Source organism: Penicillium oxalicum, chromosome II (assembly GCF_001723175.1).
Source record: "Penicillium oxalicum strain HP7-1 chromosome II, whole genome shotgun sequence".
NCBI lineage: Eukaryota > Fungi > Ascomycota > Eurotiomycetes > Eurotiales > Aspergillaceae > Penicillium > Penicillium oxalicum.
In genome coordinates, this window is record NC_064651.1 from 1144122 (window position 1) to 1156573 (window position 12452).

At 52.0% G+C, this 12452-nt stretch overlaps 2 protein-coding genes across 2 annotated transcripts; one reads left to right on the forward strand and one right to left on the reverse strand.

Moving 5' to 3' along the window:
• Positions 1-33: 33 nt before the first annotated feature.
• On the reverse strand, positions 34-2824 carry POX_b02295 (uncharacterized protein; the record flags this gene model as incomplete). The annotated part of the gene is made up of 7 exons (XM_050111209.1): positions 34-702; positions 779-957; positions 1023-1153; positions 1236-1806; positions 2026-2433; positions 2507-2595; positions 2700-2824. The coding sequence occupies 7 exons, from the start codon at positions 2822-2824 to the stop codon at positions 34-36; spliced, it is 2172 nt and encodes a 723-aa protein (XP_049971555.1).
• Positions 2825-3740: 916 nt separating this feature from the next.
• On the forward strand, positions 3741-9202 carry POX_b02296 (putative clathrin heavy chain; the record flags this gene model as incomplete). Its single annotated transcript, XM_050111210.1, has 6 exons — positions 3741-3779; positions 3853-3873; positions 4011-4037; positions 4117-4488; positions 4566-8786; positions 8849-9202. 6 exons carry the CDS (start codon positions 3741-3743, stop codon positions 9200-9202), a joined length of 5034 nt encoding a protein of 1677 aa, XP_049971556.1.
• Between the last annotated feature and the right edge of the window lie 3250 nt (positions 9203-12452).

Here is a 12452-nt window from a genome sequence, read left to right on the forward strand (position 1 = left end):
CTATTTTTGACCCGATGCCGAGCCTCTCTGTCTCTATCTTTTCTGATCAGCCATTTCAATTACCTCATCCCGAGGTTTGTGGTCCTCGCCCTGCTCCAGGTCCACAGTCTTCGCACTGGCATGCTCATCAATTGCATTGACAACGAGCTCGAATCGGCGACCGCGCTTCTCTGGCCCCAGAGCCGTGGTGATGATGATTCCGACGGCAATGATCGCAGTCGCAATACCCATGACCGGACCGTAGGCCGAAGCCCGGCCCCCTGACGGGATGCTGATCCATGTAGATTCGGCAATCGCATTCACAATCTGCGCCGAAGGCGAGCTGATCATATTACCAACCTGGTATGTAATTCCTGGGAAAGATGATCGGAAGGCAGGTGGGGAGAGCTCGTTCAGATGGATTGGAATAACTCCCCATGCACCTTGGACAAAGAACTGCATGAAGAAGCCGCTGGCACTGAGCGATGCTTCGTCAGTTGGCAGGATCCACGCAGGAATGAGAAGTGCCGAGATCAGGGCCGCCACGACAATAGCGCGGCGCCGTCCGACAAACTGTGATAGGTAGCCGATGACTGTTCCCCCGACACAGGCCCCAGTTTTCATCAAGATCGACGCTCTTGAAGCCCCGGAATTGTTCATTTTCTTTTGCGTGAGCATGAAGGTGGTGTATGAGTCTTGTGAGGTGTGGGAGTAGTAGTTGAACTGCAGGGAAAAAAAGGCGTAGAATTAGCCAACCGGTCAAACACGCCGTGGGAGGGGAGAAGGAACAAAGTCTTACCCAAGTCATGAGGAAAACGCAATAAACGCACATCTTCCATTCTTTGGCCAGCATCAGTTTGATCTCTTTGCCGAATTCGCCAGCGCTCATGTTCCTCTTTCCTGCCTTTTTCGCCTCAATAAACTGTTTCGACTCGGGAAAGAAGATGCGAATGATGCCGATACCAATGGAGATTCCCGCTAGTGGGACAAATTTCAGTATTTGCTTGCTATCCATCAAAGGGAGGTTTCTTGTCTTTTCTCACCTGCCGCCCAGAAAACGGTCTTCCAGCTGTCCGTGGAGCCGCCGACTCCAAGATTGGCACATGCCGCCAACACATATCCAAGCGAGTACCCTTGCTGCAGAATTCCAGACATGAGTCCTCTGGCATTCACTCTGTCGAGATTAACCCACGACTGTCAGCCTCCTCGTTGAAAACGGTCACCAATCGGTGCAGTGAAATCAGCGAATAACTCACGGGCAGTGCTCCAACGCCATGGCAATGGCATTTCCATAAACTCCACCCATAAACAGGCCAAAGAGACTTCGGACTGCTAGAAATTGCTGAAAAGTCCGACTGTAGATGGTCGCAATTTGCAGAATTCCGAGTACAATCATGTTCAGCACCATGGGCCATTTGCGACCGTACTTATCACCAGCGAATCCGAAAAAGGCAGCCCCGACACTTCGCAGGAGTAAGGTTAGCGTGATCGCGGTTGAGATGTCAGTCTTTGAGCGACCATAGTAATCCGCAAGCTTCTTTGTCTGGATTGACAGCGCATGGAAATCAAATGCATCGGCTGTCCACGCGGCAAGTCCGACGAGGAAGAAGACCCAGTCTCGAGCAGAAAGTTGTGCCATCAGACCGATGGGATTCTGAATAGGTTCTGGAGCCTGCCATTCCGCGCGAGTCTCACCAAACTCGTTAGTGATTTCCACACGTTGTTTCCAGACAAAAAGATCCGCAAAAGACTGGCGTGCGGTCGCGACGATGCCCTTTGGAATCGGTTCCGCGGGCTCATTGGAAGCCATTGCGCAGTAGTAGTCCACTGGTCTTTGAAAATGAGCACTAACAGACGGAAGACTTGGGGAAACAGACAAGGAAAGACTTGATCTTGTGAATATTCCTTAGTCCGTCGGCTTACATCTCTTCCATTTATACTCCCCCATTGCTGACTCTCCTCGCGCTCGAGCACCTTCTCATACTTTGCGCCTTTGCATTCCTATCCCGCATTTCTGTGCCAGTCGAGACCCAGTAGCGCGCTCACCCCAGAAGGTCTCACAGGGGTCCCACGCGGGGTGAACAGATGCGATGCTACTCCGCTGGCAGGCCAAGACCTTGCCAAGCATCTCGGCCTGCCACACCTTCCAATACGAAGGCCCGATGTGGTGTCTTGCCGTTGTTGGCTTTTCACCCGCCGCCTTGGTCGAGCAGCAACTCCTGCCCCAAGATCCTTTCGGGGCTTGGCTGGCGTGGTGATAACCCCAGTTCTGATATGGAAATCCGATATTCGGCGGGACATAACCAATGGTGTCGGAGTAAGCACGGCCGCTTGGTGGATGTTTGCGGTGCAAATGTGACGGAGAGGCCGATCCCAAAGTATCATCTGCCTTGTATGTGTCGAATTTTAGTTTGGTGGTGTTTTCGGAAGATGGCCGCAGGTGGATCGAGCGGTCTTGTCAGCGAGGCGTCAGATGAATTTGCGTTTTCTCTATGGCTAGGTGGTCAGAAGGATTGCACTTCCATACCTAAGAAGCTCCGGGGTGATGCACTGTATCCCGTCCGGGGCGGCAAATACCTAGGTATCCCTCTGACATTCACAATGCCCACGTCCGTCCTACTTGTGACTAGCAAAGTCAATTTAGGTAGGCGAAGCTCGGTACAGTAGATTTCAATTCGGAGTCCCTCCATCGGAGAGTCAACAGGCAGTTAGTATCTCACATGTCCCATTGTGCAAGTGTGTCTCTGGCCATGGCAACAGTTCTGAATGGCCGAAGAGGGTGCGTCCGGGCAAAGATACTCTGTCGCTTTGCGGAGAGGTCTTGTGTTTTTTCCTCTGTGATCATTTTCAATTTGGTGGTTTAAAATTTCAAGCAGTTACTTGTGCGAGGGGCCGAGACCACCGGGTGGTGCTTGGAGGTAGAAGGCCGCAATCGCCTGGAATGGACGGTAGTGACCACCATATCAGTTGAGAGTATATGTAGATGAATTTGCAAAAAGTGACGCGGGTCTCCAGACTTCAAGATCCAATTTCAATGTGGACCACAAGTCGTTTAATCATTCTAGGAACGAAAGACATTGCGATGCAGTGAAGAAATCATAAATCTTTTGACCTCTGAAATGACCCCCAAACCAAACCAATCGTCTGCGAAAAGTCTTCTCACGATCCGTCTGCTCAACCGCCAAGAAGGCGATAGTAGTACGTATGTCGGCGTCTCGCGCTTTCAACCAGTCCCGACTCGTGACGAGTCCAGTAGACAGATCACGTGAAGAGAGACGGTTCTCCCAGCTTGTGTAATTGGAGGAGTTGGGGCGCTGAATCTCAGGCAATTACAGTCGGGCGGTCAGACGGGCGGTCACCAACTCGATGACCGATTGCTCCTGCAGCTGCCCAGCGGTCGATGACGTACACCGCCTCGTTCTGGGCTTTGCCGTGGACCTCTCGATGCCAGCTTTCCGAACCTCCACATGTTGTCCTTCCGCCCTGCACCGTACCCCTGTTTCACGTGATCTCCCCCCATAAGCGACACCTCAGCAACGACAGCAGCGGACCTCCTGAGGTCACTTGCGTATCTCCAGATTGTCCCCCCCCCTCTCTCTCCCATATCCCCTCCTCTAACTCTCTCCATCTCCCAGACTTTCTTTTTGACCTCACTTCTGCGTCTGCCTCTCTCACGATTCCCCCTTTTCTTTCACTCATTCTGGTTTTCTTGCGAGGCGTTAATTCGGAGGCACCAGGTCGTGCAGCCGGCCTAAGTAAATATGGCACCTCTACCCATCAAGTTCACAGAACTCATCAACGTACGTTGCCCACTGCGTCAAACTCAATGGAGACCTCCACTGACCATTTGCTAACACCGTGCTTTCCTCGCAGTTGACCAACGTTGGAATTGCGGTATGTCTCGCCTCACTTTGATTTGCAATGACGAGCTTGAATCGCGTTGAGCTCCGACTGCCCGTCTCGACCCCGGCGCATCCCGTCAACAAGCTTCATCTGGGTCTACAACGTACTGACATGCTTTGCGCCTCTAGCAACCATCCATTGGCTTCACCTCATGTGTAAGTCCCTTTCTTTGACCCTCGGAATACACCGGCGCGTGAACGACGATTGGCTGACGATGGAACCATCTTCAATTAGACCCTTGAATCCGATCACTATGTCTGTGTTCGCCAGAAGCTCGACGAAGATGAGAAGCCCCAGGTTATCATTGTTGATTTGAAAAACAACAATGATGTGATGCGGCGACCAATCAATGCCGACAGTGCGATCATGCACTGGAGCAAGAACATCATTGCGCTGAAGGCCCAAGGCCGAACAATTCAGATCTTTGACCTCGCTGCAAAGCAAAAGCTGAAGTCTGCCGTCATGAATGAAGACATCGTTTACTGGAAATGGTTCAGCGAGAGGTCCTTGGGTTTGGTCACCGAGACTTCCGTCTACCATTGGGACGTTTACGACGCGACGCAGCAGAACCCCGTCAAGATGTTTGATCGCCTACCTAACCTCTCGGTAAGTTCCATATTTTGCCGACAGGCTGGAAGATATCAGGAAAGAACCAGCCACAGCTCATGCTCGGCCACTTCTAGGGATGCCAAATCATCAACTACCGCGTCAACGCTGAGGAGAAGTGGATGGTCGTCGTGGGTATCAGTCAACAACAGGGTCGAGTCGTTGGATCAATGCAACTCTACTCCAAGGAGCGCGGTATTTCGCAGTTCATTGAGGGTCACGCCGCGGCGTTCGCCGACATCAACGTCGAAGGCTCCCCTCTGCCTCACCATCTCTTCACCTTTGCAGTTCGAACCCAAACCGGTGCGAAGCTCCAGATTGCCGAGATTGATCACCAAGAACCCAATCCTCGTTTCCAGAAGAAGGCCGTCGAAGTCTACTTCCCACAAGAGGCCGTGAACGACTTCCCCGTTGCCATGCAGGTTTCCACCAAGTACGACATCGTCTACCTGGTGACCAAGTACGGTTTCATCCACCTCTACGACCTCGAGACCGGTACCTGTATCTTCATGAATCGCATTTCCAGTGAGACCATCTTCACCACCGCTGCCGATACCGAGGGTGCTGGTCTCGTGGGCGTGAACCGCAAGGGTCAGGTCCTCTCCGTTAGCGTGGATGAGAGCACCGTGATTGATTATCTCATGAACAACCCGGCCATGTCGGGTCTCGCGGTCAAGCTCGCTTCCCGGGCTGGACTCCCCGGAGCCGATCACCTTTACCAGCAGCAGTTCGACACCCTTCTGAGTGCGGGCAACTTCACGGAAGCTGCCAAGGTTGCCGCCAACTCTCCCCGAGGATTCCTTCGCACGCCAGAGACCATTTCTCGCTTCAAGAATGCCCCCCAGACCGGTCAGATGTCTGTCATTCTTCAGTATTTCGGTATGCTGCTGGATAAGGGCTCCCTGAACCGCTACGAGAGTGTGGAGCTTGTTCGCCCAGTCCTTCAGCAAAACCGCAAGCACTTGTTGGAGAAGTGGATGTCCGAGAAGAAGCTGGAGGCGTCCGAGGAGCTTGGTGATATCATCCGGCCTTATGACATGAACCTCGCTCTGAACGTCTACCTAGAGTCGAATGTTCCTCACAAGGTGGTTGCTGGATTCGCCGAGACTGGTCAATTTGACAAGATCCTTGCCTACTCCAAGCAGGTCGGCTATCAGCCTGATTACACTCAGCTCCTGCAGCACATTGTGCGAGTTAACCCTGAGAAGGGTGCCGAGTTTGCGACTCAGCTCGCCAATGAGGAGGGTGGCGCACTCGTTGACCTCGACCGAGTTGTGGATGTTTTCCTGTCTCAAAACATGATCCAGCAGGCGACTTCATTCCTTCTTGATGCGCTCAAGGATAACAAGCCCGAGCACGGTCATTTGCAGACTCGCCTTCTCGAGATGAACCTCGTGAACGCTCCCCAGGTTGCGGACGCCATTCTTGGCAATGAGATTTTCACGCACTACGATCGCCCACGCATCTCACAGCTCTGCGAGGGTGCTGGTCTTGTCCAGCGTGCGCTCGAGAACTCTGACGATCCGGCCGTGATCAAGCGCAACATTGTCAAGACGGATAAGCTGAGCAACGAATGGTTGATGAACTACTTTGGTCGTCTCTCTGTTGAGCAGACCCTGGAGTGCTTGGACTTCATGCTCGAGGCCAACATTCGCCAGAATTTGCAGGCCGTCGTCCAGATTGCCACCAAGTTCTCTGATCTGCTCGGACCCAACCGCCTTATTGATCTGCTCGAGAAGTACCGTACCGCTGAGGGTCTCTACTACTACCTTGGCAGCATTGTCAACCTCAGTGAGGATCCCGACGTCCATTTCAAGTACATTGAGGCTGCTACCGCGATGAGCCAGATCACCGAAGTCGAGCGCATCTGTCGGGAGAGCAACTACTACAACCCAGAGAAGGTCAAGAATTTCTTGAAGGAAGCTCATCTGACCGAGCAGCTTCCTCTCATCATTGTCTGCGACCGGTTCAACTTCATCCACGATCTCGTTCTCTACCTTTACCAGAATCAGCAGTTCAAGTCTATCGAGGTCTATGTTCAACGAGTCAACCCCTCTCGGGCCCCCGCGGTTGTCGGCGGCTTGCTGGACGTCGATTGCGACGAGAGCATCATCAAGAATCTTCTCACCACCGTGGACCCGGCTGTGATTCCCATTGACGAGCTCGTGTCTGAGGTCGAGAGCCGCAACCGTCTCAAGCTGTTGCTCCCCTTCCTCGAGGCGACCCTTGCCACTGGCAACCAGCAGCAGGCTGTCTACAATGCGCTTGCCAAGATCTACATTGACAGCAACAACAACCCCGAGAAGTTCCTCAAGGAGAACGACATGTACGACACTCTGACCGTCGGAAAGTACTGCGAGAAGCGTGACCCCAACTTGGCCTTTATTGCTTACAGCAAGGGTCAGAATGACTTGGAGCTCATCAGCATCACCAATGAAAACTCCATGTACCGTGCCCAGGCTCGTTACTTGGTCGAGCGCGCTGATCCTGAAATCTGGACCTTTGTCCTGAGCGAGAACAACATGCACCGTCGATCTCTTGTCGATCAGGTCATTGCGACCGCAGTACCCGAGTCCACCGAGCCTGACAAGGTCTCGGTCGCTGTGAAGTGCTTCCTTGATGCTGACCTGCCTGGCGAGCTGATTGAGCTGTTGGAGAAGATTATCCTGGAGCCCTCCCCCTTCAGTGACAACACCAGTCTGCAGAACCTGCTGATGCTGACTGCTGCCAAGGCCGACAAGAGCCGTCTCATGGACTACATTCACCAGCTGAACGAATTCTCTGCCGATGAGATCGCCGAGATGTGTATCCAGGTTGGCCTTTACGAGGAGGCGTTTGAGATCTACAAGAAGGTTAACAACCAGCTCGCTGCTGTTAATGTCCTCGTTGAGAACATTGTCAGCATTGATCGGGCTCAAGAGTTTGCCGAGCGTGTTGAGCTCCCCGAGGTCTGGAGCAAGGTCGCCAAGGCCCAGTTGGACGGCCTGCGTGTCACCGACTCCATTGAATCCTACATTCGCGCCAATGATCCTTCCAACTACAACGAGGTGATTGAGATTGCGACCCACGCCGGCAAGGATGAAGATCTCGTCAAGTTCCTGCGCATGGCCCGCAAGACCCTGCGTGAGCCCGCGATTGATACTGGTCTCGCCTTTTGCTTTGCCCGCCTTGACCAGCTTGCGGAGCTTGAGGACTTCCTCCGCTCAACCAACGTCGCCGACATTGAAGCTTCGGGAGACAAGGCCTATGAGGAGGGATACCACCAGGCTGCCAAGATCTTCTACACCAGCGTTTCCAACTGGGCCAAGCTTGCCACCACCCTTGTCCACCTGGAGGAATACCAGGCTGCCGTCGAGTGCGCACGCAAGGCCAACAGTGTCAAAGTATGGAAGCAGGTCAACGAGGCCTGTGTGAACAAGAAGGAATTCCGTCTCGCCCAGATTTGCGGTCTCAACCTGATTGTTCACGCCGAAGAGCTTCAGACCCTTGTCCGTCAGTACGAGCGAAACGGCTACTTTGATGAGCTCATCTCCGTTCTCGAGGCGGGTCTTGGTCTCGAGCGTGCCCACATGGGAATGTTCACTGAACTGGGTATTGCTCTGTCCAAGTACCACCCCGACCGCGTGATGGAGCATCTGAAGCTGTTCTGGTCTCGTATCAACATCCCCAAGATGATCCGTGCTTGCGAGGAGGCCAACTTGTGGCCTGAGCTGGTCTTCCTGTACTGCCATTACGATGAATGGGACAATGCAGCTCTCGCTATGATGGAGCGTGCAGCCGATGCCTGGGAGCACCACTCCTTCAAGGATATCATCGTCAAGGTTGCCAATCTGGAGATTTATTACCGTGCCCTCACTTTCTATCTCCAGGAGCAGCCCCTCCTCATCACCGACCTGCTCCAGGTTCTCACTCCTCGCATCGACGTCAGCCGTGTGGTCCGCCTGTTTAAGGCCTCCGACAACATCCCTCTGATCAAGCCGTTTATGCTCAATGTTCAGAGCCAAAACAAGCGTGCGGTGAATGATGCGATCAACGAGCTTCTCATTGAGGAAGAGGACTACAAGACTCTCCGTGACTCGGTTGACAACCACGACAACTTCGATTCTGTCGAGCTGGCGCAACGTCTCGAGAAGCACGAGCTCATCTTCTTCCGTCAAATTGCCGCCAGCATCTACCGCAAAAACAAGCGGTGGGAGAAGTCCATTGCGCTCTCCAAGCAAGATAAGCTTTACAAGGATGCCATTGAGACCGCCGCCATCTCTGCCAAGCCGGAGGTGGTTGAGGACCTTCTTCGATACGTAAGTAACACTTGAGTCTGTTTGTAAACTTGACGACCATTTACTGATATATCCCTGTACAGTTTGTTGATATCGGTAGCCGCGAATGCTACGTGGGCATGCTCTATGCTTGCTACGACCTGATTCGCCCTGACGTGATCATGGAGATTTCATGGCGCAAGGGTCTGCACGACTTCACCATGCCCTTCATGATCAACTTCCTGTGCGAGCAAACGCGCACGATCGAGATGCTCAAGAAGGATAATGAAGAGCGCAAGAACCGGGAGAAGACTCAACGCGTTGAGGAGGATAACACCCCTATCCTGGGTGGCTCCCGACTGATGCTCACGCAGGGCCCGGCAGCTCCGGCTAGTCCAATGCCTTATGGCCAGCCCACCGGGCTCGCCCCGCAAGCGACCGGTTATCGTGGATTCTGAGGTGATCATGGACTCAAAGAGGCCGTTCGGTCGTGCCATCCCTTCGCGGTTTTGATTTTTTTTTTCTCTCTTTATCCTTTTGTGTACCATACAGCGACGTGATGACCTTCTTGGTGCGAGCAAAAGACATGAGGTTTGGGTGGAGCAGCAGCTCTTGTGGATCCGCCATGCGCTCTGAAGGGCGCCATGTCCATGGCGGATTTTCCTAATGGTTTCTCTTTATTTTCTTATTGAACCTTATCCTTATTTCAATATTTATTCCTTCTCATGCAATGTATCCACTAGGCATTTCCGCCCATATTCAATGTGTCGCCGACCCTCGGGGTTGGCAATCTGCACTTGCATTTTACTTTTTGTTTAATCTCCGGTCATCTCAGGCACACTTGTCCACTCTGCGGGCAGTAAATGCGTACGAAGGCAAGCCGTTGGACCACCCTGCGAATGAAGCTAAAGCCTGGTGAACAGAAAGGGGCATCCTTCATTCCTCCGTCGGCCCCTTCTGGAAGATTCAAACCAACTCGAGTATCCTCTTGTCCACAAGAGGTTGGACTTGGTCGGTGATCAACAGAAGTCCTGCAGATGGATTCCTTAAAACTTGACGCCATAAGCAGTCTTGACTGAGCCATCGCAACCAGTGTCGTCTCCCGGCCCCAAAATCTCCCCTGTGGACGCATCAGGTCCGAGGTCCCACCGTCCACTGCAGAGTGTAGATTGTAGACAGAGGAACGTGTCAATTTGTCCAGTGGTCCAGTCTGGCGTATCCACCGCGCCCTCCCCGGTCGTAAGCTGCAGTGCTGCAGAAAACGGATTGTCTGGCCCCCACATTGATCAACGCGCTTGACCTCAATCCGCCTAGAGACAGCTCTGCGTCAAGCCCACTCGGCTAAATTTCTGCAGGCGCTCCGTTCCACCGAGCCGGGTAAGTGGTTGATTCAGGTGCTTTTTTTTCTTTCTCTTTTTTGGAAGAGGGGAAAGCTGGGCGGGTGAAGGTACGATTACTCAATGGCACTTGTCGGTCATTCAGGTTAGACGGGAGTCTCGACATCTAGAAGAGTGATGGAAGGGCATATCTCCGCTCTCTCTCTCTCTCTCCCTCTCCCTCTCCCGCTCTTTTTTCTAATGAATCCAGGTGAATGATTATTCCAAGGACTATGTTTCCCGGGAAATCACCCATGCAACTTTCTCTGTGGACGGCAGACGGGAAAAGCACAGGATTCTAGCTCGTGTTGTAGACCACTGATATAAGTTGACGCCGGATTCAATCTAGGCAAATCAGCTCGGTACTTGAAGCGAAACCCCCACGGATGACCCTTCTGGACACCCATCAACCATCTGCCAAACAAAAAAGGAAAAAAAAAAGAACCGTATGCATGTACTGTAAATGCACGATCGTCAACCATCCAACACCGTGCATGCTTCATCCTCGAACAACCCTAATCGAGTTCCTGCCGCAGAAGGCTCCTGCAGGACCAGCCCAGCTCAGCCTCTCGCAAAAACAACCACATCCCAGTGCATCAGTAAGACCACTTGCACTCATACACACGCTGACAGTGTGCATTCGACCTCAGATGCAGTCTAACAAACCACCATAGTCCAAGCTAGATACTGGACGTTAACAAACCAGCCCCTGGAAATAGTTGGGCCTGGAAGGTTCTCCCTCAGCTTCCTTCCCTTCCTTCCCTTCCCTTGGCCCCGGTGTGGTGCATACTGCATTCTATCTGCGGGCCTTTTGGAACCTTCTGACTGACCCAATCGAGGAATATGGATGTTGGTAATGCCTACTTGGCGCTACTCGAATTTTTTTTTAAAATCTCTTTCATCAATCTGCTTCAGCTTCCATTGCTCCGGTTTACCCCCCTTGTGTTGTCTTGGCATATACAGTAGATTGCGGAATACGGGAGATGTGGAGAGTATTGCTGACAGCTTTTTACGTTCCCTCCTTCCAATCCTTCCCCCTTTTGCGAGCCGGATCGGCTTTGAATCCATCTCACCAGTCAGTCTGTGGCAGCTTATCATGTCTGCTTTGGGGGGGGGTCTCGGTATCCCTTCCTTTTTTTTTGCTGCATGCCGTGGAGCCGTGTACAGATGATTTTTGCTTTTGCTTTTGTTTTGGGGGGGGGGGGGGGGGGGGGGTTAATTTAGAGGCGGAATGGAGATGAAGAGTGGAGGTGTAAGAGGGAGGTCGGATCTCCATCTGATCTGGATGGAAAATGGGATGGAATGAGGGGGGAGGGCGGCATTTGCAATTTCAATGTTCATTCAATACGGTATGTAGCATTGTGAGTTAATTGATCTCCGGAGGCATATAGTTGGCTGTAGTGTAGCTGTAGAAACGTGGGTAAATGAGACGATAATATGGAAATCCTCCATACACAATTTGCGGAAATGCTTGTAACTGAGAAGAGAGATTACAGAAGGACGCTCCATTCCGTTTTACTCACTCAAAACTCCTAGCATATCGAACATTTCCTTCTCTTATTCTCTTTTCTTCTAATTGGTATTTTTTTAACAAAAAAAAAGAAAAATCAATGAGGAAAAAGAAAAAAAAAAGGGCCGGTATTCTCGGAATTGATCTGGGGGCTTGGAAAGGCAGGGTTTCCGAGATGTGTGCACCTTCGGTCCGAAGCGCGTGGTGGAGGGGGGAGTCAATGGTCGATCGGACTAGGATTATTGTGAGTCCGTGGGAGATTTTTTTTGATTATGATGATTATGCATTTGATAATGCATGGTATTATGGTATCACGTACTTCGATTGGACTTGTTCCTTCTCGTGGCGCCGGCGTCGGTCATTGCCGAACTTGAGCACAGAGGGTGGACCAGATTTGCACACGAGTGATGCGTACGAGATTTGAAGGATATTTGTTTGTTGTTTTTTTCTTTGGGGATTTGAAGGAGATGAGAGGGGAGAGCGAACGTCCCCCGTGTATACTTTTACTTTCAACATAGTAGGTACGTCCGATGGTGGAGAGAAGCTTGAAGGTCTCGTGTACTCAAGACTGTGTAAACTGGAGACGGGGGAGTATTGATGTCTAAACGGATCAAAGTTAGGGGGTGAGTTACTGTCTTGTAGTACCTACCTAGCTATAGTAACCTTGGTACTCAGGTCATCTTGAGGTATTTGGCCGTTGAGTCTCATAGTAAATCTCAACCCCGAGCGAAAAAAGGTCAATTTGATTGGCTTGAATAAGTGGCCCAATCGACTCGGACGGGGAATTAGATTCCTTGGACACCGAGATAGCCAAATCGGGTC